Genomic DNA, 23,551 nt, shown 5'->3' on the forward strand with positions numbered 1-23,551 from the left:
CTAAAATATGTGAATGCTCAAGTCCCATTATATGCATAGTAAAATGGCATCCCATATATAAAATGAAAAAACCAAGGTTTTCAGATTTCTAAAAATATATATTTTCAAGCTGTGGATGGCTGAATCCATGGATGCAGAATCCCTGGATACAGAAGGCTGTCTGTATAATAGATAAACCCATTTCCACCTCTGAGCTTATAATATTCTTTTAACTATGGAGCAATGTCTAGTTTGAGACAAGCCAGTCACTTCATTTCCATCTAGGTTGTGGTTAATGTGCAAAACGGTCTCACTCAGAACTGTGGCCTCTTTTCCGGCAGGTGACCCGGCTGCAGTATCTCAATGCGCTCATGGCCTCAAGGATACAGAACTCCCCCCAGTCACCCGACAACATTGAACTGAAGATCATCCCCAGCAGCCAGACGAAGCTCCTGAATGACAAAAACGCTGCGGCAGGTGCGTGTGTGCGCTTCTGTGCCCACCAACTAGTGCTCCATTTTACAGATCTGAACTGGGTATCAGGGAGAGAAACAGAAGTGGGTGCCTGGTAGAGGAAGAAGGTATTGTCAGAGAAAGAGAGAAGGTATAAGTTGCTAAAGGATGTGTGTGTCGGAGAGGTGGGAAAGTGGGATCAGCGAGGAAAGGAGATGGAAAGAGAGGTAAGCAGGTCTCAGAGAAAACAGGGAGAAGTGTTAGAGGAAGGAAGAGAAGGGAGGATAGAGGAGGGAATGGGTTGGAGAGAGAAATAAGTGAGTGTTCGAAGAGGGAAGGGGGTGTCAGAGAGAGAAAGGGAAGTGAGCGTGAAACAGGAGGGCAACACATGCGCTTACGTCTCCATAGACTGACTCTCCCAGCGAGGCTGGTTCTCTTTTGCCTTTTCACTTGTTCTTTTTCTCTGCCTCATCCTTCCAGGATGCTAAACACCTCTGTCTCTGCTGTCTCTTCTGTTTCTTCCTTTCTCTCTCCAGCCTTCCCGCTAAATCTCTCTTTCTTTGGCACAATTGAGAACTGCATTTAATACAGGTCCCCCCTGCCATATTCTGGAGTGCCTTTTTTTTTGAAAACGGCAAGGTAAATATATACCCCATCTGATGTTACCCACCCACCCACCCACCCACCTTTGCCTTCACAGCACTCTTTAGGCAATCTCCCAGTCTTGTGGAAGCAGCTGCATTCCTTGCCCTAAGGCAACAGAGATCTTCTGGGTGCGGGAGGGTGATCCAGTTCACATGGAGGTGAGGTGGGATCCCCATGAGAGTTAAATGGGCAAAATGGCCACCCATGGGCCACCTGTTGCCCACCCCTGACCTAATATATTTGCTAAGGGTTTCTTGGTGCACAGCACTTCCTCATAGCTGCTCTATTACACTAAACCCAGCTTGGTTTTGTAGTTTGCACATTTTACCTGCAAAGGATTAGGGATTAAGCATAGGTGGAATCCTGCGCATGGCTTTTCCCTGAGCAAGAAGCAAATGATTCCAGGGATGGGAGTATTCATTGTTATTCTCTCTCCCTTTGCTTCAGAAGATGGCAGAAGCAAGATCAACCTATTGGAAGAGGAGATCCACAGCACAGGGGTCTGACTGCTGCAGGCGATGGGCAAACTGAAGGCCGGGGAGGAGCCCATATACCCCATGTCCCTTAAACCTCCAGCGCTTCTCCTGCCTTCCACCCACGTCTCCGACGGAGCTTCAGTTCAGCACCTCCATCCTAGAAAGACTTCCTTTGCAGTGCGGAACCTGACTGGTTGCTTCTGATGCTTTGGCACCGGTGCCCCGCATCGAGCATTTTTTCAGCAGCACTTGACTATGGAGGATGGTTGAGCTGGGCAGGTTCGGGGCAGAGGACAAGGTGATTTCTCCAAGACTGTGAGCAGCTAGGAAGAGCAGCCCTGCAAATACACAAACTCAGTTGCTTTGGCAGAAGCTGGTGTGAGCAGGAGACTGGCAAATGTGCCACCACAACAGCGTGCCCCTCTGTTCACTTGACAGTGTTGATTGCTTTTGTTTCACGCAACAAATCCCTTTTCCCCCCATATGCACTTATGTTTGTGGTACACCCACCCCAAGGCTGTACTAAGCATCCCTGTAGTCACCTGGCACCTTTTCTGGCATTGCTGGCATGGAGGCCATTTGTGCTGAGCTCAAGTTGAGCCTTTCTGTGTTTGGCCAAACTTGCCTGTCAATGAGCCGCCCTCTTGTCCTGGGCTATCTGCCGGCCATGGGGCTTGCTCTTCCCATTTAAAACCCACTTTGCTGGTTAGGTTTTAAATGCTTTTGAACAAGTCGTGGGTTCCAGCCTCTGCCTGTACTTGCCACATAGTGGCACCTGGCAAAGCATCCTCTCATCCCATATTCTATCCCTGACTCTTGCCCAAATTGTGCCAAAGTCTATGCTTCATCTGAAGTCAAACACATCCCTTTTGTGTCTTGAGTTTCAGCTTATCAGCTGCATTGCTTTCTAGAATGTGGCTCCCAAATGTTAGGGGTGTATTTGTGCCAACAGAGAGAATGCTCTCTTTCTGCAAAGGAGACCCTTCCTTCCTTCCTTCCTTCCTTCCTTCCTTCCTTCCTTCCTTCCTTCCTTCCTTCCTTCCAGCTGCTTACCTCTCAGGTAACAGTTTTTGTGTACTGTATAGTCTCTTCTTCTTCTGTGCTTTATATATCCAGCCCTTAAAAATCCAAAGCTTGAAAAGCTCCCATTTGCACAAGAGGGGACAGCCAAGGCAAGTAAGCCTTGCATTCATAAGCTAACCCTGTAGAGGCCTTGACCAAATTCTGGAATTGTCAACCACTCCTGTTTTTTCATATAAGCTATTGAGTTTAGGGGATGGGGAATGTTGGAAGGGGAAGTTTGGAAACATTAGCTTGGTATTTTTGGAATGCATTTCCCACAATCTTCCAGCTGACCTGGTTGCTGAAGGATTCTGGGAGTTGTAGTCCAAGGCTGGAATCCTGATGGAGGTACGCCAATGGAACCCCTCCCCCTTATGCCAGTGCACAGTAGTGGGTGAGAAATGCTCCCACGTACTTTTGGTTTCCTCCAACTAGCGTAAACCTCTGTAATCACTTGTTAAATGATAAGACAAGATGCAAGGAAATCCCATCAATCCAATAGGTCTGCTTTAGTTCAAAGTAAAATTGGCTATGCTGGGCCAAGTATCTGTGTGTCCTACCCTGTCTGGCCAACACAAGGAGGATCTGTGTTTTGTTTCCCAGTTGTTTGCCCCTTGAACTGTTTCAACAGGCCTTCCTTACTCCACATTCCTGACTCTCCTTCCTAGTCTGGGTTCCCCCACATCTGGCATTAAGTGTTCAGAGAGAAACTCCTGCTGTCTTTTCACATCTGGACTATCCACCACCTCCATCATCTAGTCCAGACCCGAACGGCTCACAGGAGACTCATGCTTGTCCTTGTGGAAGGGTGGCCCTTCACTCCAGCATTGTCAGAGAAAGACTGTCATTTTTCCTTTTTTCCTCCCCTAGTTGCTACTAACAGTATTCCCCCCCCTTCCCAAGTTTTTATTTTGTTTAAAGGAACGACGAGACCAAGGAGCAAAGAAAGCAGCTCTTCCTTTTTTCAACCAACTGCAGAGTTTTGTCTAGAGAAGCAATGTATCATTTCAGGTAAATGATTTGTAACCTGCCTCTTCGGTTTGTAGACTCTGCCAGGAAACTGTACCTTTGCATGGAATAGTCCTAGACGCCTGCATCTGTTTATAAGCTAACTAGTTTGTAAGGAGTGATGGGGTCTGCCAACCCTAGAGGAACCTTTTCTTTCTTTGGAAAATAGGATGAGTGTCAGAGCAAGAGGAATTTGAAATCTCATGTCTTTCCTCTTGCTACTTACGTTACATGCAACTCTTGGGAGCACCACGGATGGTTATTTCTTTTAGCAATGACAGTGAGTTTTTGCTAGGCACAGTGTAGTCGCCACTTCGGGGTCTTTTCGGGGTATTTTCTCATTCTGTCTTGCTGCATCATTTTTTGTTAGTTTGATTCAAGCCATTCCTGACCTAGAATCCTGTTTATGATGCATATTTCTGTCCTCTGTGGTTACACAGCCTATGTCCCTTTCTTAGGTGTTGTGTGAAGAGTATTCCTTCCCTTCTTCCTGAAGGCAGCTTTCAAGCCCTGGTGGGCACTGCCAACAGTCCTTTATTGGAGGGGAATTAGGAGGTGTCCGGGAGCAACTTGGTAGACAGAACAACTCAGGTTGCCCTCACAGCTCTCTAGTGAGTTCAGACTTAATTGCTAGAGATTTGGGCCTTGTCTGCATGGGCCAAATGACACTTCTGCTCCAGATTCCCACAGCAATCGGTCCGGACAACGCAGGGCCCAAACCCCAGTTCTGGTGTAAACTGGACAATCTGTGCCCAGTTCAGCACTGACCCCAAGGTATGGTTGTTATGTGCCTTCAAGTCATTTCTGACTTATGGCAACCCTAAGGCGGACCTATCATGGGGCATTCTTGGTATACCAAGGTATACCACCCTTAAAACGGATTTGTAAGGGTCACCTTTTGCTCTGGATCTCCTAGGAAAGTGACGCCAGGCGGCTGTTTACAATGCATCCTGCTGCACCAGATGCTGGCCCAAGTTGCTCTCTCTGACCAAGACAAAGCACCCAGGGTCAGTCACACGGCTGGGCACCTTGCTCTAACCTCAGAGGACATGACCGGAGGTGACGGGAGTCAGCACAATGGGATACATCTGCAAACAGCTGCCTGGTGTGTGCCAGGTAACAGGAACACTGGGCCAGCTTTGGGGCCAGAATAGTTTGGGCTGCTCCCAGAGTATTCTGGCCCATGCAGACATATCTGTGGTCTTCCACTGTATCTTTTGAGCATTTGAAGACCTGTCTCTTGTTTCTCCAGGGGATTGCATTGGATGATCCTCTTTTTCTTTTCTTTTGCGCTACCTGCAATCTGCAATCCAATCCCTCCTCAGCTTCTAATACTTTCCCCTTCGCCCCATCGATGTAGGCTACAAAACAGAGTTGTTTTTTAAACATTGGGCTTGAATGAGTTTATGTCCTGGCAGAGAAGAGAGAGAAGGGATTTCAGGAGCAGCCCTTTGCTGAAACGCAAACAAAGACAATCTTTGATAACCATGCTTCAAAGCAGTGCTTTAAAACAGTTTTATTGTTTTCCAAAGAGGAACCACATCACAACAACTCATTCATGCCAAAACGGACAGAAGTTCTAGCAAGCCACAGTTGGCCACATCCACTCCTTAGAGCACAGGGTTGTTTTGAACCAACTCTCCATTGGAAGGGAGTGTCTGTGTGGCACAGATTTCAGGGCTAAATGTGTGGCAGTATATAAGAACATATCCCAGAGTGAAGACCCTTAAAGAAACATCTTGTCCCAACCATTTGGGTAGATGAACAAGAGCGTTGGGTACTCAAACACTGCACCATATTACTTGCCCAGCTTTGTGTGTCTTTTGCCAGTACAGTATAGAATCATAGAATCGTAGAGTTGGAAGAGACCACTAGGGCCATCCAGTCCAACCCCCTGCCATGCCAGTAACTTACAAAATGTAGAGACTTGAACATCCTTTGTAGTGTGTTTAGGTTTGACTTGAAGAGGAGGTGAGACTGCATCCATCCTTTGCAAAGATCCATTCAAGTAATTTCCTCCAACCCAAACTTGCCCTGCTTTCTGCAAGATGGGAGGGGCTCAGTCTTTTTAAAAGTTTATTCTCCAAAGTCCAGTATGACCCACATGTGGCACAGAAAGGTCAAAGCAGACCCCTCTTGGCAAACACAGCGGGTGAAGCCCAGCCTGGCTCTGGGGCTCTTTTCATTGTGTTTTACTTTGACCAGTCATAAATAGGTACAGTACGTCTAGTTTACAGTTTGTGAAACCCAGTTCCACAAGGAAAGTAGTTTCATAGTCAGGGAGCTGCTCTGCACATCCCAGAAACATGTTAGGTAGCAAGACGATGCAAAGGTCAACTGGCCAGCCAGTGGCATACAACTTTTGTGCGGCCAGCAACATCAGGACCTGTTCTGCATCAAAGGAATCCATCTTTGGGGATCGCATGCCTGTTGGGGACCTCAGCCTGACCAGCAGCGCCAAGGTCAGTGCGCAAGGAATGAGAGATTTACATGCCTGGGGACACATGGAACCACAGCCGTGGCCAGGAATGGCAAAGAGGAAGAAGCTGCTGGCACCCAGAGGGCTGAAAGCAGAGGAGGTATGGCATTTGCACATTGCTGCATTGGCCAGAAATGGCAGATCTGCTTATTGCATGCCTCTTTGCAGGGGAAATGAAGGTATCAAGAGAGGATTCTTGTTTCTTTGCACACATACAAAGCTGGGAGCTCCCAGAGAGGCTCAGTGAGAGACCTGCAACAGTTCAGATCATCCTAATCCACCTCCCAGGCCTGCATCCCATCCACTAGGAGCATCTCCCAGTCCTCAACCAACAAACCAGGGAGGACTACCGTCAGAAGCTCCTGTCTTTAGAAAGGGAGAACAAAGAGGCCTTCAAGGAGGCGGTGGTATCTGGGAAAAGCCAAGGCAGACACCAGCCTACATTCCTCCAAGACGTAGGACTCCTATCCTTTGCAGACCCCAAAAGGATTCAGCTGTCCTGACCCCACTGAAAGCTAGCCTGTCCTATCCAAGTTGTGGTTAGGGGAAGCAGTTCTATCCATCCCCCTTTTAAAAATCTCCCAAGGAATTTCTTTAATCCCTTCTTGAGATTGCTTTGGAAGTTCCTAAAACTGCACATCCATCCCACTGCATAGGAGAACATGGCTTCCGCTCCCTTTGATAAAGGGTCCAACTCTTAACCCTCTTCTTACTGCACAGGTTTCTCTCTTGAGCCACGGCTAGGTTGCAAGTGTCCTCTCACTTGAACCATCATTTTCCCTGCATGGTTCACCTCTGGAAGTTGCCCCAAGGGAGGGAACATAGATGTTCCTGGAAATGGCACTCAGGAGAGCCCAGGGGTGCCCAGCACTGCCCACTGGGCTCATCCCAAAATGCAGGAAAGCCTCCCTCTATTTCCTTGGCAACAAAAAGGGTGGCCCAAAGGTCTCTGTCCCCCTCTTTTCTCAGCTCAAAGGTGCAAAGAAGTACAGTAGACTTCCCTGGCACCAAAGGGAGGGCAGATGTGCCCACAGCCTATGTGCAAGAAGAGGGACAGTGATAGTAAGTTGGTCACAAACTGGCGAAGGAAAGAGGGGCAGCACTTACTCCAGGAGCAAGCCCCCCACAGCCCCCCACTCTCATCAGTTCCTGGTGGGGACTCGCTGGCGGTCAGCACATGCTTGCAGTGCCTCTCGAATGCCTGTCTGCCAATCCTTCACCAGATCCACCGGTGTCACTGCCTCCTGCCAAGACAGAAAGAGTAGCTGGGAGGTCACTTTTCCTTCTGCTCCTCTCTTGGCTTCCCTACCTGCTCCAGACCAGCTAGAGGGCAGAAACCTGGTCATGTCTGCATATCATGGTCCCTTTCTATTATCTTTTGGACTCTATAGCCTGTCATTTTGTTTTCTTGAGGCCACACATGAGTTCATTCTCCCGTATGTATGGTGCAGGGCCAAAGTTAGGAGAGCAGACTAGGTAGAGGGCTATCATTTGGGTAGGGCTTGGGAAAAGGATTTGTTTGGGCTCCAACTTTGAGAATCTGATTCTGCAAGTTAAGAGTCCAAACAAGTCCTTTCCCAAGCTCATCTATTTTTTGGCTCCTCTGTTTGAATGTAAGTGATGCCACACTGGATCAGACCAAAGACCTGTGTTCATTTTCCATGGTGGCCAGCCAGTTGCTCCCAGTGAGAAGCCCCTGGGCTCTGTGCCATGACCCATTTCATGCAACTGATATAGAAGCTTATGTGAATACACATAGAAATGCAAAACTTGTGGGTATGTAATTTCCTGTCTTCAATCTGTTCTGTGGTCCTGGGCGCAAGTCCTGGTAATTTGTTTCTTTACTCCATATGGTGGGTAGTGTCGCGCAAGGAATGCGTCTTGTAATGCCATGAGTTTGGCGTCCCAGTCCTGTGGGTCTGAGCAGATGCAATTGCATGATTGTAACATACCCACAAGTTTTGCATTTCTGTGACTCTTCATACAGTCTGGTTATAAAGGTCCTTTGTGGGCACCAGTTCACTTCATGCATCCGAGGAAGGAGACCAAGTCTAAGAAAGCTGATGATATAACTTTTTCTGCACAGTTAGTCTCAATGGTACTAAAAAATCCCTTTGCATGTGGCGTGATAAGATTTTTGGCATAAGTGCTGAACAAGATGTGTAAACTGAACACTGAGTGAACCATACCATGTTGCAGAATTTCACATATATTTATCCTGGGACCCTATTCAAGTCCTGAACCAGAGGTTTCTGTGCCGAGGCAAAAAACATCTCCAATTGTCACTCATCCTTTAAAAAAGAATTCCCATTGCTTCTTCCCCGCACGGTCCATTCCTTACCTCATTCTGGATGCCAAGGTTGGCCCCGTACATCAGCAGCGTCTTCACAGCCTTGAAGCGGCCCATCCGGACTGCGTCGTGAATTGGCGTATCTCCTTCCTGACCCATGGAGGACATAAGAGGAGTGAGTACATGTGGGGGGTGTCTTCCTGCTCCCACAAGGTAGGACATGCCTCACAAAAACAAACCCAACCCTTCCACGCGATGCCCTTCATACCTTGTCTTGCGCATTGATGTTTGCCCCACAGGCAATGAGATGCTCGGCACAGTCACAATGCCCCGTCCGGACAGCCACATGCAAAGGAGTGCTCCACAACTGCAAGGGAAAGAAAAGCTGTCAGATGGGCATCTTCTCCCCAAAATGATGATGATGATGATTGATGATGATGATGATGATGATGAGAGACCAGCATGGTGCCGTGGTTTGAGTGTTGGATATTTCTGGAAAAAACAGGGTTTGACTCTTTGCTTGGTCCTGGAAACCCACTGGGTGACCTTCGCCAAGTCACACAAACACACCATGATAAGTCAGAAACCACTTGAAGGCACAAAACAACAAATGATTTATTTGTATCCTACCTGAATTTAAGCGCTATGGGAAGTTGCATGATCTCAGCCTCAGAGGAAGGTAATTGCAAACCTGCAGTACTTTGAATTGTGCCCAGAAACAAACTGGCACCCAGTGGAGCTGTTGTAATTGTATGATCCCAGCCCAGTTAAAACCAACCAGGAGGGAGAACCCATTCTTCCTGGATGGAGCAGGTCAGAATTTATTTGGACAGGTGCTCAGCCGTACCCAATTATTATTAGTAGTAGTATTTTTATGTTTATGGTTATTTATACCCCACTTTCCTCCTAGTACAGGGACTCACCAGTACCCAATGCTCTCACCTTGTCCCGCGTGGTGATCTTGGCTCCCCGGCTGATCAGGCGCTTGAGGATTTCCAAATGGCCTCCTCGGCAGGCCCAGAAAACGGGGGTGGCCTCCAGCTGTGTCCAAAGAGAGCAGGTTTACTATACAGGTGGGAAAATACAGTCCAAGTGGAGCAGAACAGGACAGAAACAGGCAACAATTTGGAAAAGCTGTGTTCGTTTTTGGAACTCCCCGAATCCTCCTCCACAACCAGCTTGTAGCTCAGCATGGATGGCGGTGGTATTTAGGGAGCTGTAGTCCCAAAAGTAATATTTCCAAATGCTGGGAGAAGTAGGGATGGGTACATGATCATGCCATGGATGCAGACTGGGTTTCCCAGATCCTGGATTCTCTTTCTTGCTCCTTAGAGCAAGGAGGAGGAATCTCAGGGTGAGAGTACAGTCTTGAAGTGTGTGTGTGTGTGTATCATGTATTTTTGTGGTTGATGCTTAAGAGATACCACAAAGGGGGCAGTGCAAGGATTATTCATTCTTGCAAACTGTACCATGTTGCTTCAATAGCTGAGTTTGTCATTTGCACAGAGACCTTTCCTCTTGCTGAACTCCCCAAAACAGGAAGATCTGCATCTTTTTTTGCCTAGAGATGACCATAAAAACTTGAGACTCAGGCCTTGAGATGGAGCAACCTTAATGAATGCAAGTTTCTAGCTCTCAAGACTGTACCAAAAGGCCTTGAAAAATGTGCAGGACTCGGTGAATCAGATGTAGTGACCATACTAAATGCTGTATGAAATTTCATTTCTGCAATTCCCACTGCAGAAGCCTGGGAAATGGAATGCTTCCCAGGTTGCATGCAAAGAGCCAGGCTTGGTGTACATTCCCTATTTGTGAAAAGGATATTCCCGTCACTGTCTCCCAGTCACTCTACCATTCCAAGACTTAAGTGCAGTAGAAAAGTCCAGGGCAATTGGGTTCGAATAGCAGATGTAAAAAACCCATCAGAGAAAACTCACCATGTCTCTCGGCTCCAGTTTGGCTCCAGCTTCCAGAAGTTTGTCCACAATCTCCGCATGGCCGCGCAGACAGGCCCGATGGAGGGCCGTACATCTGAACTGCAAGTAGGATAACACAAAACAAGACAGTAGGTTTGAGATACTTGTTCCAAGCGATCCTGCACCACATCATCTACCTCCGTTCCTGCAAAATAGATATGGGCATCCTATCCACAAGTTGGGAGAAATCCCATTGTTTGGACTGCAGTGTCTAGAATTCCCCCAGTTAACATGGCCAGCAGTTCTCAAGCGTCTTTGCAGACTATCTGGTTGTGCCATTTCCCATCATCCCCAACCAGCACAATAAATCCTTTCTGCAAAATGTGTGTAATTAAAGCAAATGAAATGATAAATGACATGCATTTTTTTTGTACAAAGCAAAAGAAAAAACTAGTTTTTCCATATAAGCAGCGTGGCGATTTGGGGCAATACTTGCAGCGGCCACAAGGTAGAGCTTGTGTATCTTGATTTTCCATCCTAGGATTTGCTGGGTTCTCTGCCCAAGAGCAATATTTGTTTTACCAAACGACAAATGCCAGGATACCCCTGGGATGCAACCATGAAGATTCAAGTGGTACGAAAGTGCTTTAATAGTGTAGTGTGAAAGCCACAATCCACCGGGAACTATCCAGATTTGGGGGAGATTTGGCTCACATCCACAGTTGCATCCCATCCATGCCAGTACCTTGTCATGAGCATTGGGATCCCCTCCATCTGCCAGATATTTGTCGATCACAGGAACTCTGTTTTCCAGCGCCGCTTCAAGAAACTGGCCTGGACCTACAGGTTCTGTCTAAGGAGCAAAAGAGAGGAGCAAAGGAGAACTTACAATGCTTAGCAAGGCATCCAGTATTAACTAACCACTTTGACAGCAAGGTGATTAATTATTAGTTAACTACACACTATTTCTCCAGCCCTAGGACTCAGGGCACCTTATGAAAGTTAACACAGCTACAGCTTAAGTCTCCCTTATCCGGAATGACGAAATCCAAACTTCCAAAAATGTCCATGCGGATGGCTGAGACCATGACCGCTTTGATTTCTGATGGTCCAGGGCATGCAAAATTTGTTGGATGCACACCATTATTTAAAATGTTGTATAAAATGACCTTCAGGCCATGTATCTTAAGGTTATGCATGAAACATAAATGGATTTTGTGTTTAGACATGGCGGGAGTCCCATCTCCAAGATATTTCATTAGGTGCTATCTGCCTTCAAGTCATTTCCAATTTACGGCGACCCTAAAGTGAAGCTATCATGGGGTTATCTGAGCAAGATTTATTCAGAGGAGGTTTGCCATTGCCATCCTCTGAGGCTGAGAAAGTGTGACTTGACCAAGGTCTTCCAGTGGGTTTTGTGGCCAAGCTGGGAATTGAACCCTGGTCTCCAGAGTCGTAGTCCAACACTATGTCGGAGATGACAACAAACTACAATTCCCAGAATACTACAGCATTGAGCCATGGCAGTAAAACTGGTGTCAAACTGGATTATTTCTGCAGTGCAGATGCAACCTAAGGATGTTGGATACTCACAATCACTTCTGGCTCTTGCTTCTTGGGGTGGACCACTTTTTTCACTTTCTTCCTATTCTTGCGAAGTTTAATAATAGCCTCTAAGTCTTGCAGGCTGTCTATCTTCAGCCTGGAATTGTTGAGGGTCTCAAGCTGGAAGAAACAATATATATATATGAATTAAATCAGAGATACAGGGAACTGGCATCCGCAGCAGGCAAGGCTTCTGGGGCTGAGATATGCCCAAAACTGGGTTTGGTGCCCAGTCTGGAAAAATACATTTCTGTATTCATAGTTCAAATGTATGGGGTCACAGGCAGTCAGAAGGTCCTTCTGCCATCAGGCTCATGACATGACAAGGACTAAAGAATGTCTAACTACCTGAAAGGCACCAGGTCCTGTCTGATCTTGGAAACTAAGGAGGGTCAGCCCTGGTTAGTACATAGATGGGAGACCATCAACGGATACCAGGTGCTGAAGGCAAGATGACTAAGGTGTCTTGACTGCAAATGTCTAACATTCAAGAATAAAAGCTAAAAACACTCATACAAATGTAAATTCATGCTTCTTAGTAATGCTCAAAATGGAGCATCACTAAATTCAGCCTCCTCGACGGAAGGCCGAAATGGAGGAAATGGAAAAGGAAGACATCTGGTCACCCTGAACAGAGGTCATTTTGGGATTCCTCTTGGATGGAAAGTGGAAATGCATGCCATGTCCTGGAAAAGGAGGACACCTGATCACCATGTGTGGTCATGCCATGCCCATGCACCTCCTCCTTGCTCACCTTTTTCCTCTTCTCATCCTCTGCCTTCTGCTTCTCTTTACTGACGGCTTCCCATACGCCAGATGGGCCCGAATGCCAGCTTCCAGGCTCCCCAGCTGCGCCTCTCCCCAAAATTTCAAAACCTCGTACTTTCCCCTCCGGCCGCTCATCACTTACCTAGAAAGGGGGGAACCAATGCAACGTTATGGTACAAGGTTTATTGCAATAGATACACTGCTGCAGTCCAACACTCAAGATACACTTAGGGCTCCTTTGCATTACTCTGAGTGCTGCTAAAAAAATCCCAGCTAGACAGAGAAAACATGGGCATGAAAGACTTTGCAGAAAGGAGCCTCTTTGTCAAAGATTTTGATAACATTTGTAAGATCTGAGAGTAAGAGTAAGGAGGGGGGGTTTATTTTCTGCACCATAAATGGGAGTCCTATAGCTCTCCTCCAGATGCTGTTAGAGTGCAACTCACAGCATTCCTCAGCAGTAGCTATGTTGGCTGATGGGACTTGCAATCCAACAAGATCTGGAGGACTGCATAATAACCACTACTTAAGAGTGACACCTCCCAGAACAATTTTTCTTTTAAATCATATTTATTAATAATGATCAATGCAAGATGCATACAAAATTCATTGGCATATACATATACATATATGTGCCAATGCAATTGCCTGATGTAATCTGCCCTCAGAGTTACCTCCCTGAGTTTGCTCCTTCCTTGACTGAGGGGACAGGTTTCTACAAGTTTGCTGATCCATCTTGAGATGCCAACTTCTCCTCCCGCCAAGTGAAAATAGTGCCATGTCCCTGGACCCAGCGTGCCAAATTCCTACCGTGCCACCGGCTGCTGCTCCTGACGCAGCTGAAGCCGCCTCTATTTTTACGGATGTGTGCATGTGTACAGCGACGGCATGAGGGTGAGACCTCATGTGAAACGCATGCCATCCTTCATGCCTGGCGAGGGCAACGTCGGGATTGTCAACAACACGCGACATTCAGGCGCCGGAGGTGAGACGGCTCCAAGGTGGAAAATTCCTGCCTCCTAAGAGGACATGATCCTCCAAAACAGCCTCATGCTCAGGGTCTTTGGACTCTTGTGCAACTCCATTTTGTTTCAAACTGGGCCCACGCAAAGAAATGTCTGGGTGGATTACGACTAAACTGCAAATCCCGGGATTGTTTTGGATGCAGCAAAGTGGCATCACCGTGCTGTAACAGCCAACAGTTGTGCACATGTCTTATCACATATGAAGTCATGCTCTCTGTTTGGAAATGACTGAACATCCCAAAAGCCAGAGACGGAAAATGTGTCTATGGTGGCTGGGGATCTGGGGAACTGCAATCCAGAAAATGATCTTTCCCAAGCTCTGCTCAAGCAAGGGCTGCTGCTTGCACCCCAAAGTCCAACCATTTATTTTGTCTCTGTCCACGAGAAATACTTGCCTCTAACCCTTCCAGTTATTTACATGCATTGCATTTATCACCTTAACTATAGCCAAATTTGCAATAAAACGCGTTCGTAGAATTTAATGATCGATTCCATCGCTTGCCACCCATCTGGAAGACTTGATAAATTGCCCTTCTCGACTGGAATGGCTTAAACAAAACACGGGGCATAGCTAAATGTGACAGATTGACAGCGTAATGTAAAAAATCTAAGACACAAAGGAAGTTTGGAAAGCGGCAATTGCTATGGGATGTGCGACCCTTTTATAGCCTATTCATCGATACACCATAAACTACGTCAAGAGGTATTTTGGTCATAAAAATGATGCCTGTTGCCATGACAAATGCTCTTAAATTACAATGCCTTTTTCCTTCTCCTTGTTTAAATTTTACATTTACCCACGAGAGGCAGATTTTTTGATGCCTAACCGTTTCTCCTTCTCCCACAAAAGTATTTTTGGTCCATGCTCCTAAGATCCCATGCACTCCCATGCGCTTCACCAGGCAGCAATGGGACCAAACCCACCATCTTGGCTAACCATAAATAAGATATTTCCCTATATTGTTATTATTAACTGCCATGAAGTCAAATTTGACTTACGGCAAGTCTAGGAATGAGAGCCACGAGGAGTCAGAGTTGCATGGTGGTTTGAACATTGGACTATGACTCTGGAGACCAGGGTTCGAATCCCCACTTGGCCGTGAAAACCCACTGAGCAAGTCACACACTCTCAGCCTCAATAGGATGGCAATGTCAACCCTCCTCTGAAGAAACTTGCCAAGAAAACCCCATATGCTAAGTTCGCCTTACGGTCACCATTAAACTGGAATTATTCAAAGGCATGCAACAACAAACAAGGAATGAAAGACCAAGGAGGTTGTATCTACACTGCAGAATTAATGCAGTTTGATACCGCTTTAATGATCACAGTTCCATTCTATGGAATCCTGAGATTTCTAGTTTGTTGTGACACTAGAGTGCTCTAAATCACTCACAAAACTACAAATCCTATAGGATGGAGTCACAGCACTTAAAAGTAGTGTCAAACTGCATTAATTCTACACTGTAGATGCAACTAGAGAGAAAAGGGCAGTGGCATCATAGCTAATGGTTCACAAAAGGAGGCAACAGTAAACCACTTTTACCATGAAAACCCCACAATGAGACAAACTCCCCCATCCAAAAATCTTTCAACGGCTCATCCCAGTCATCCCAGTTTGGATTGCTGGATCCCTCCCATTTCATCCGCCCCATCCCAATCTCTCACCAACTGCTGAATGCTGAAGATCTCCATGGTCCCCCCGGATCCCAGAGCTGCCAATGCTCACTCTCTGGCAGCTGAGCAGGGCATCGGGTTTTATTCCAGGCCCAGGGAAGGCGGGTTCAGGACCTAGTCCAAAGCTCCTACCCCAAAAACACCACTGTGCCAGCAAACTGGATAATTTGGGTGCTGTGTAACACCTGCTAAAATAACTTCATAACTGTAAAGGTTTGTAAAGTGTGAAGGGGAGGGAAGGGGAAGGACGGAGATAGGATTCCCAGACCCAGAAGAGTGGAGGACTTAGCATTTTGAAGGTTTCAACTTGGGCAGAGGACTCTCTTCTCCAAAGTCCCCAGAAAAATTGGCTGCAGTCCATTAGGAAGAAAATTAGCAAAGGCGAAAAGAACTTCTGGAATACAGTTGTGTTGGCAACTTATGGCGAACCTCTCATGGGGTTTTCTTGGCAATCCCCAACCTTGGCAAGGTTTATCCAGAGGAGGTTTGCCATGGCCTTCTCCTGAGGCTGAGAGTGTGTGACTTGCCAAGGGTCACCCAGTGGGTTTAATGGCCAAGCAGGGAATCAAACCCTAGTCTCCAGAGTTACAGTCTCGACACACAAACCACTGCACCATGATTAGCTGGACATTGTAGCATTTGACGATGACTCTGGAGACCAGGGATCGAACCCTACTAGGTTGGGGATCCCCACTCGTTGACCCACTTGGGCAGGACACACTCTCTCAGCCTCAGAGGAAGGCAAAGGCAAACCCTCTCTGAACAAATCTTGCCAAGAAAACTCCAATAGCCTTTTACTTTAACACATATAATGACAAATGGCAATTTGTGGTTTTGTTATGAGAAGCCATTGCAAAAACTAGTCATGGAGAAGAGAAAGAACAGGGGCTACCACCATATATTTTGCCCTACTAAGCAATTGGGAAGACACACGGGTTATACTCCGAACACCTCCAGCCCCATAGATTTTTTCCTTTTACTGCCAAAGCCATGGTACCAACACAGGCCACGAATGGAAAGGGTTACAGGGATCCGAAAGCCCGGATTTTGTGTCACTAGGCTGCTCCGAGTTCGTGTTACAGGTACGAGGCTGGCAGGATGGAAATAGCCTCGAGATAGGATGATACTTAATCCCAGTGCGATGCTATACAGTTTCTCCCTCCCTTATCCCTTGCTGTTGTCAAAGCCCTCAAGGTTAATGGAAAGAGAGGAGAGACTTTCTAGTTCTCCTTCAGGAAGTCCAAGCTTCTGTACTTTTGATGGGGACAGTTGAACCTGACAAGCGAATGGGTTGTTCCCCTTTACGGCTCACAGGGGGGGCACAGGATGCGCACGGTCCCTGATAAAGGGGATACCATGACAGAGTTGCATGACCAGCCATACTGGGAAGGAGGCATTGCTCACCTGCTTGCAACTCCCTAATGTGAGAGATGCCATTGGTACCCTGTCATGCCCTCCTCCTGTTTCTACCAGCATGCGGTAAAATCACGAATGGGCGCAAACTCAGCAATTAAACAGATACGTCTATTGAAAAATGGGAAGGTTTTCAGGGCCTTTCCTTTTCCAAACCTGGACCTCTTCTTTTAAGTATTTTGGGGTGTTTTTGGTGGGTTTTTGGGGACTCTGTGGCCATGTTCTAGAAGAGTTCCTTCCTGACGTTTCACCAGCATCTGTGGCTGGCATCTTCAGAGAATGTTCTACAACTACTCCATTTATGGATGGCTTCAGCAGGTCTGCTTTTAAAAAGCAAATTTCCAAGCAATGCCACTCAGCTGGCACTTCTAGGCGCTGGCCGAGAGCTGCTTCGCGCAGGTTGGCACAATCCACCCTAATGTGCTTCACCATCTGGAGTCTGCATACTATACAAACAGGCCCTTGTGCACCGGGAGAGATCTACCAATGTGCTTTTAAATACAAAGCAATTTTTTTTGTTTGTTCGCTGTAGGAATGAATGTTTTGGAGACCAAAATGTTCAGTCGCAATCTGCCAATTCCTTGCTTGTACGTGTTTGTTATTACTGGGCAAGTCAACCACGTAAAAACACACTGAAAGTCTCCAATATGGTCCCCCAAACAAATAGGTCGGCTTAAGCTTTGATATGAAATGAAAGTCCCGAAATAAAAGGTATTCTTTTGTTTTGTTTTGGCACACCTATGTTGGAGCAGATATCGGTTTAAAAGAGGCGTTTCAATCTTTCTCTTTCTTTCTCTCTCTCTCTCATGCTTCTTCTCAGGAGGCACTTGAGACCAGCAGGTTTGATAAAGCGTTGTACTAAAAATGATTTTAACCTTTATTTAAAAATAATCTGAATGATTAACTGTGGGGGCCCCGCTGGTCTAAACACTGAAGTCTAAATTTCAATGAAATACTGAAACCCAAGTTAATAATAAGCTGCAGGAGGAGATAACATGACTGCAGAGTCAAAATGGGAAATGCTAAAGGGGGGCATAGAGGGAAGATAGGGTAACAAGGTTGCATAGAGAGAGATCAGCATCTCTTGCTGCAGCTCAACTCCAGTTTTGGCTAAACAACTTGATCCTAACATGGTTCCTCACCTACAATTAACACTGCAATGCTTCCTCTCCTTTCCATGCCTCCTAAAACTAGGCCAAGCATCGAGAAACAGCAACAACAGCCTTTAGCCATTTTTAATCAAGATGTTACTAAGCTACAAAGAGCCAGCATAGTGTAGTAGGTTTGAATACTGTATTAGGCATCTAGGCCAAGAATCAAATCCCCCCTCAGTCACAGAAACCCACTTAGTGACTTTGGACAAATCACAGTCTCTTAGCCTCAGAGGAAGGCAATGGCAAACCTTAAGAAATCTTGCCATGAAAACCATTTGAAAGGATGCTGTAAGACAGCATCAACTTGAAGACACACAAGTTATTAAGCCAGTGGGCAGGGAACATGTGGCTGGACTGCAACTCCCATCTACCTTCATCAATGGCTATGCTCGCTACAGCCGATGGGAGCTGCAGTTCAACAACATTCAAAGGGACACAGGTTGTCTAACCCTGTTCTAAAGAGATCAGAGTAAAAAGTGAATTTGGTTCACAGCTGCTTCTTTGCAATATCACAAAACAGCAAACAAAAGGGTAGCATGGAGTCCTTTGTCTACAAAAATGGTCCTCAACCTTTGGCCTTCCCGTTGTTTTGAAGGTCAGTTCTGAGAAGCCCCAGCCAGCAAGACTAATGGTAAGGGCTTCTGGGGGCCAAAGTGCTAAACATCTGGAGAGCCCAAGATTGAGAAATGTGGACGTAAGAGAACAGTTTGGCTTTCTGAGTCCTCAACAAATAAGTCACTGGTTTGAAAGTTGCCTCCTCAGATCTTCGTTCTTGTCAGGAACTAAGTCGCAGGCGTACCGGAGGCTCTTGTCTTGCATGTGCCTCAGCTCTGTGTTATGCTCCAGCAAAAGATGGCAAAGTTCATGGTGTCCGTTCTCTGCTGCCTGGAGGAAGAGAAGGAAAGAGAGAAGTATTGGCCCTTGGTTTTCCACTTGAAAAGGCCTCTCAGGAGAGAGACATTAATAAAAGAGCGAACATGGTGTAGTGGTTTGAGAGTTGGACTACAACTCTGATGATCAGAGTTTGATTCCCTGCTCACTTGGTCATGGAAACCCACTGGGTGACCTCAAGCACATCACACTATCTCAGTCTGAGGGGAAGGCATGCTTCCTCTGAAGAAGTCTTGCTGAGAACCCCCAAAAAACAGCTGGAAGGTAACATGTTTTTTATGGTGTCCACAATCATCCTCTGCAGAGGATGATGTCTTTGTGCACACAACTGCAATAACATAGCCAAATGCTATCTAACCATCCCTGTCCCCCCCCCCCCAATCCCTGGACACTAAATGGCTGTCTGTGGGTACCTTGTGGCACAGAGGTAAATCAGGTGTGTGGAGAGAAGGAGAAAGTACATCTGCCCGTTTAATGCAGGATCTCAGCTCATTCCATCAACCCCATTGCAAACTGAGCCTGAGACATGTGATCTCCCTCCTCATAGGCTAAACTATGTGACCACACCGAGTGCCACATGCAATCCAGAAAAGGTAAAGGAGATATTCTTTGCATCAGACCTTGTGCAGGGAGGTCTTCCCCTCGTCGTCAGTGGCAGCCGGGTCGGCTCCGTGGGCCAGCAGAAGTTCAGCTATGTCTGTGTGGCCACAGTAAGCGGCTCGGTGGAGTGGAGTGGCTCCACCGTGGGTTTGGGAATTGCAGAGGGCTCCTCTCTCCAGGAGGAAATGGCAGACGTCGTAATGCCCATGGCGGCTGGCATAGTGCTGGAAGGCAGAAAATGTGATGTTTAGGAGCATAGTGCTGGGATTGGCCAAATCAGACCAAAGAGACCATAGTGGCCAACCTATCCCCCTAGGTTTGCACCTTTCGACACCCTTCACACTGGGCTCTTGGATGCACATACCAAAGCAGTGTATCCAAAGGCATCCGGCTCACTGGGGTTACCGTGATTCAGGATGTGCCTTTTGACCTTCTCAAGGTCCCCGTTCAAAGCAGCACACCAAATCCCTAGACAAAAAGAATGTTTTATTTATTTTTTAATCAATTTCCTGATTAATCCCATTCCAATTGCCTCTGGAGTAGGCAATTAACGCCTTAAAAACAGAGCTGCAATGCTTAATCCACTCATCATCCAAAAAGCTGTGCTCTCTAAATGAACTAGGCATCAGAAAAAAATATTATCAGAGAACAAATACCTCTAAAAACTACATTAGCAGCTATTCCATCTGAAAAGAGTCATTTCCTTTCACTCATATGCAAAAGGAACACCCACTTCTCAAATAAAGCCTCCTCTAAGGCTGTGTCTACACTGCAGAATTAATACAGTTTGACACCGCTTTAACTGCCATGGCTCAATGCTATGGAATTCTGGGGTTTGTAGTTTGGAGAGACATTTAGCCTTCTCTAAATGGTGCCACAACAAACTACAAATCCAAGGATTTCATAGGCTGGAACCATGACAGTTAAAATGGTGTCAAACTGCACTAATTCTGCAGTGTAGACGCAACCGTAGTTTCCTTGTCCTTCTCTCTGCTCTGAACACATCCGCAAGAGAACCACTCCAGAAAACCTCTATACCTCTCTCGAAATCCATCTCATCCAGAGTCTGGTGGACGCTTGGCACTGCCATCTGATGGGAGCAGCAAGAGCCATCCTTGCCATGCTCTGGGGACGAAGCCATCCTTGACCACTCTCCTTGGGGTTTCGTTCTCATCCAAATGCTACATCCGTGAGGAACGGCTATGGACCCTGCAATGGGGAAGACACAGGCTGTGTTATATAGAGTGACACATTTCCAGAAAAGCAAGTGGAAATCTTATTTTAGCCACTGGAAGAAGAATACTGCTATAATCTGAGGCCACCATATGCAACCTAGGGCTCATTCCCACTTACTGTACCATTTCCCTGTTGAGCATCCAGCCACTGATGAAGGGTATGGCTGGGAGGAAGCTGGACATCAGCAGCTCTGCAAAAGTTATTCTATTGTGTTTTTATGGGGGAAATTTAGGATGCAAATGCCACAGGAGATAGAAGTTCTCCTCTATGGGGTGACGCATAGGATCAAGCTTCACCCAGACATTTCTCTCATGTCTCATCATCGCAAAACATTTGCAGTTTTAATGCTCAGAGCAGGCTCCGTTTCCAAAATTTCCCCGGAGTCAAGCGCCAGATGCCAAAGTGAGCCACCGCTTCATACAGAAAGCATGTGCTTTGCATGCAAACAGCCCTCAATCGAAATCCCTGACATGACCAACTTGGGCTGGATGGAGGGGGGGAGAATAATTGGGGGGTTGATTTTTAATATGTATATATATTGCATTAACTTGTAGGGGTGCATCAACACTGTAGACAAAACTACAAACCCAGGATTCCACAAGATGATGTTAAACTGCATTATTTCACATTAATGCAATATATATAGGTTGAAAAAAGGCCTGGATTTTAAAAAATAAACCCAAACAACCCTTCTTTTTTTTCCTTTTAAACTCTGTGTGTGTGTGTGTGTGTGTGTGTGTGTGTGTAGTTTAAACACTAAAAAGGGTTATTGGGTGACACCATCCCATGGAAACCTGGGATCCGTTTTGTTTGTTTTTTGTTTGTGTGTGTATACACTGTAGAACTAATGCAGTTTAACACCATCCTGTGGAATCTTGGGATTTGTAGTTTTGTGTTTATGTAGAATCATAGAATCATAGAATCATAGAGTTGGAAGAGACCGCAAGGGCCATCCAGCCCAACCCCCTGCCATGCAGGAAATCACAATCAAAGCATCCGCGACAGATGGCCATCCAGCCTCTGCTTGAAGACCTCCAAGGAAGGAGACTCCACTACACTCTGAGGGAGTTTGTTCCACTGTCGAACAGCCCTTACTGTCAGGAAGTTCCTCCTAATATTGAGGTGGAATCTCTTTTCCTGCAGTTTGCATCCATTGCTCCGAGTCCTAGTCTCTGGAGCAGCAGAAAACAAGCTTGCTCCCTCCTCAATATGACATCCCTTCAAATATTTGAACAGGGCTATCATATCACCTCTTAACCTTCTTTTCTCCAGGCTAAACATCCCCAGCTCCCTAAGTCGTTCCTCATAGGGCATGGTTTCCGGACCTTTCACCATTTTAGTCGCCCTCCTTTGGACACGCTCCAGTTTCTCAATGTCCTTTTTGAATTGTGGCGCCCAGAACTGGACACAATATTCCAGGTGGGGCCTGACCAAAGCAGAATAGAGTGGCACTATTACTTCCCTTGATCTAGACACTATACTTCTATTGATGCAGCCTAAAATCGCATTGGCCTTGTTAGCTGCCGCATCGCACTGTTGACTCATGTTCAACTTGTGGTCTACTTGGACTCCTAGATCCCTTTCACATGTTGTCTCCTTTAGCCAGGTGTCCCCCATCCTATATCTGTGCATTTCATTTTTTCGCCCTAAGTGCAGTACCTTACATTTCTCCCTGTTGAAGTTCATTCTGTTTGCTGTGGCCCAGCTTTCTAGTCTATTCAGGTCATTTTGAATGTTGATCCTGTCCTCTGGAGTATTAGCAATTCCTCCTAATTTGGTGTCATCTGCAAATTTGATAAGTATGCTAATTTGATAAGTATGTGTGTATATGTACACACACACAATATATATATATATATATATATATACTAGGCTTTCATAGCATGATGTCACCCAAAAACACTTTTTTGTTAATTACACACACACAAACACACATACAGAGTTTAAACAAAAAAAGAAAGGCTGTTTGGGCTGTGTGTGTATATATAGATTGTAATAGTGTGTGTGTGTGTGTAGATACATACACACACACACACACACACATATATATATAGTATATACTGCAGTGTTTGTGTGTATATATATATTGTTTATAGTGTATGTGTGTAGATATATATATATATATAGCATATACTAGTGTGTTTGTGTGCATATATTTATATATATTGTATATACTGCAGTGTGTTTGTGTGTGTGTGTGTATATATATATATATATATATATAGTATATAGTGTATGTATATGTGTGTGTGTATATATTGCATTAAATGTGAATATACTCTGTAGAAACAATACAATTTAACACCATCTTATGGAATCTTGGGATTTGTAGTTTTAACCAAAAACTACAAATCCCAGGATTCCATAGGATGTTGTCACCCAAAATCCCTTCTTTTTTCCTTTAAACTAATTAAGAGTTTGTGGGCTTTATATTTTGCAATGCAGGGTTTTTCCTCACCCTAGAAGGGAAAAAAACCTCATTTCCCCTCCCAGAATCCCCCATGAGTCACGTGACGTAGTGGCTGCTTCCCTGTAAAAGCCCCCCTCCCTCCCTTCAGTGGCAGCCGCCATTTTACCTCTCCCCATCCACCGACCTCCGTCCTGTCCAATCAGAGAAGAGCTGGGCGGAGCAACGTGACGTAACAGCTTGCGGAGAAAAAAAATAATACTCATGTTTCGGGGGCGGAGTTAGAGCGGTCCCGCTTGCAGTAACGCCAGGTCGCCATTAGAGGGCGCAGAGAACTCAGGAATGGTTAGGAACTATTGGATGGTTCTTTCCCGACTCCTGCATCTGCACTGCAGAATTAATGCACTTTGATACCGCTTTAACTCCCAAGGCTCCATGCTATGGGATCCTGGGATCTATAGGGGGCGTT

General features: G+C 46.1%; 3 protein-coding genes across 4 annotated transcripts in view; 1 reads left to right on the plus strand and 2 right to left on the minus strand.

Annotated features, from left to right (window-relative positions):
- The window catches only part of CNNM3 (cyclin and CBS domain divalent metal cation transport mediator 3), an 18,961-nt gene extending 13,840 nt beyond the window's left edge, over window positions 1–5,121 (plus strand). Inside the window, exons 6-7 of the mRNA XM_042474550.1 lie at window positions 321–456; window positions 3,537–5,121. Coding sequence (XP_042330484.1) covers window positions 321–456; window positions 3,537–3,634 — 234 coding nt within the window. The 3' untranslated portion in view covers window positions 3,635–5,121. The remainder of the gene's footprint in view (window positions 1–320; window positions 457–3,536) is intronic.
- ANKRD23 (ankyrin repeat domain 23) lies at window positions 5,115–15,463 on the minus strand. Its single transcript, XM_042474549.1, has 9 exons — window positions 15,373–15,463; window positions 12,668–12,823; window positions 11,902–12,033; window positions 11,054–11,161; window positions 10,330–10,428; window positions 9,335–9,433; window positions 8,661–8,759; window positions 8,444–8,542; window positions 5,115–7,346 (listed from the first exon to the last, which is right to left on the minus strand). The coding sequence occupies exons 1-9, from the start codon at window positions 15,397–15,399 to the stop codon at window positions 7,245–7,247; spliced, it is 921 nt and encodes a 306-aa protein (XP_042330483.1). The 5' UTR covers window positions 15,400–15,463; the 3' UTR covers window positions 5,115–7,244.
- A 1,897-nt stretch (window positions 15,464–17,360) lies between these two features.
- On the minus strand, window positions 17,361–23,284 carry ANKRD39 (ankyrin repeat domain 39). Of its 2 annotated transcripts, none has more exons than XM_042474863.1 (5): window positions 23,252–23,284; window positions 20,478–20,648; window positions 19,804–19,907; window positions 19,460–19,663; window positions 17,361–18,833 (listed from the first exon to the last, which is right to left on the minus strand). In XM_042474863.1, the coding sequence occupies exons 1-5, from the start codon at window positions 23,259–23,261 to the stop codon at window positions 18,684–18,686; spliced, it is 639 nt and encodes a 212-aa protein (XP_042330797.1). In that variant the 5' UTR covers window positions 23,262–23,284; the 3' UTR covers window positions 17,361–18,683. The 2 variants fall into 2 exon arrangements, with proteins under 2 accessions (XP_042330797.1, XP_042330799.1); XM_042474865.1 differs by lacking the exon at window positions 23,252–23,284 and adding an exon at window positions 23,134–23,199.
- Window positions 23,285–23,551: the final 267 nt, after the last annotated feature.

Source organism: Sceloporus undulatus, chromosome 6 (genome assembly GCF_019175285.1).
Source record: "Sceloporus undulatus isolate JIND9_A2432 ecotype Alabama chromosome 6, SceUnd_v1.1, whole genome shotgun sequence".
NCBI lineage: Eukaryota > Metazoa > Chordata > Lepidosauria > Squamata > Phrynosomatidae > Sceloporus > Sceloporus undulatus.

Coding starts and splice junctions, on each gene's coding strand:
- ANKRD39 (XM_042474863.1), bottom strand. Junction 19,664..19,803: donor CCTTTGGATACACTGCTTTG/GTATGTGCATCC, acceptor TCTGCCTTCCAG/CACTATGCCAGCCGCCATGG. Junction 18,834..19,459: donor GGAAGACCTCCCTGCACAAG/GTCTGATGCAAA, acceptor CTCTTCCTCCAG/GCAGCAGAGAACGGACACCA.
- ANKRD23 (XM_042474549.1), bottom strand. CDS start 15,399: ATGGAGATCTTCAGCATTCAGCAGTTG. Junction 10,429..11,053: donor ATCCCAATGCTCATGACAAG/GTACTGGCATGG, acceptor TCCTACTTGCAG/TTCAGATGTACGGCCCTCCA. Junction 7,347..8,443: donor ACCTTGGCATCCAGAATGAG/GTAAGGAATGGA, acceptor CTGTCTTGGCAG/GAGGCAGTGACACCGGTGGA.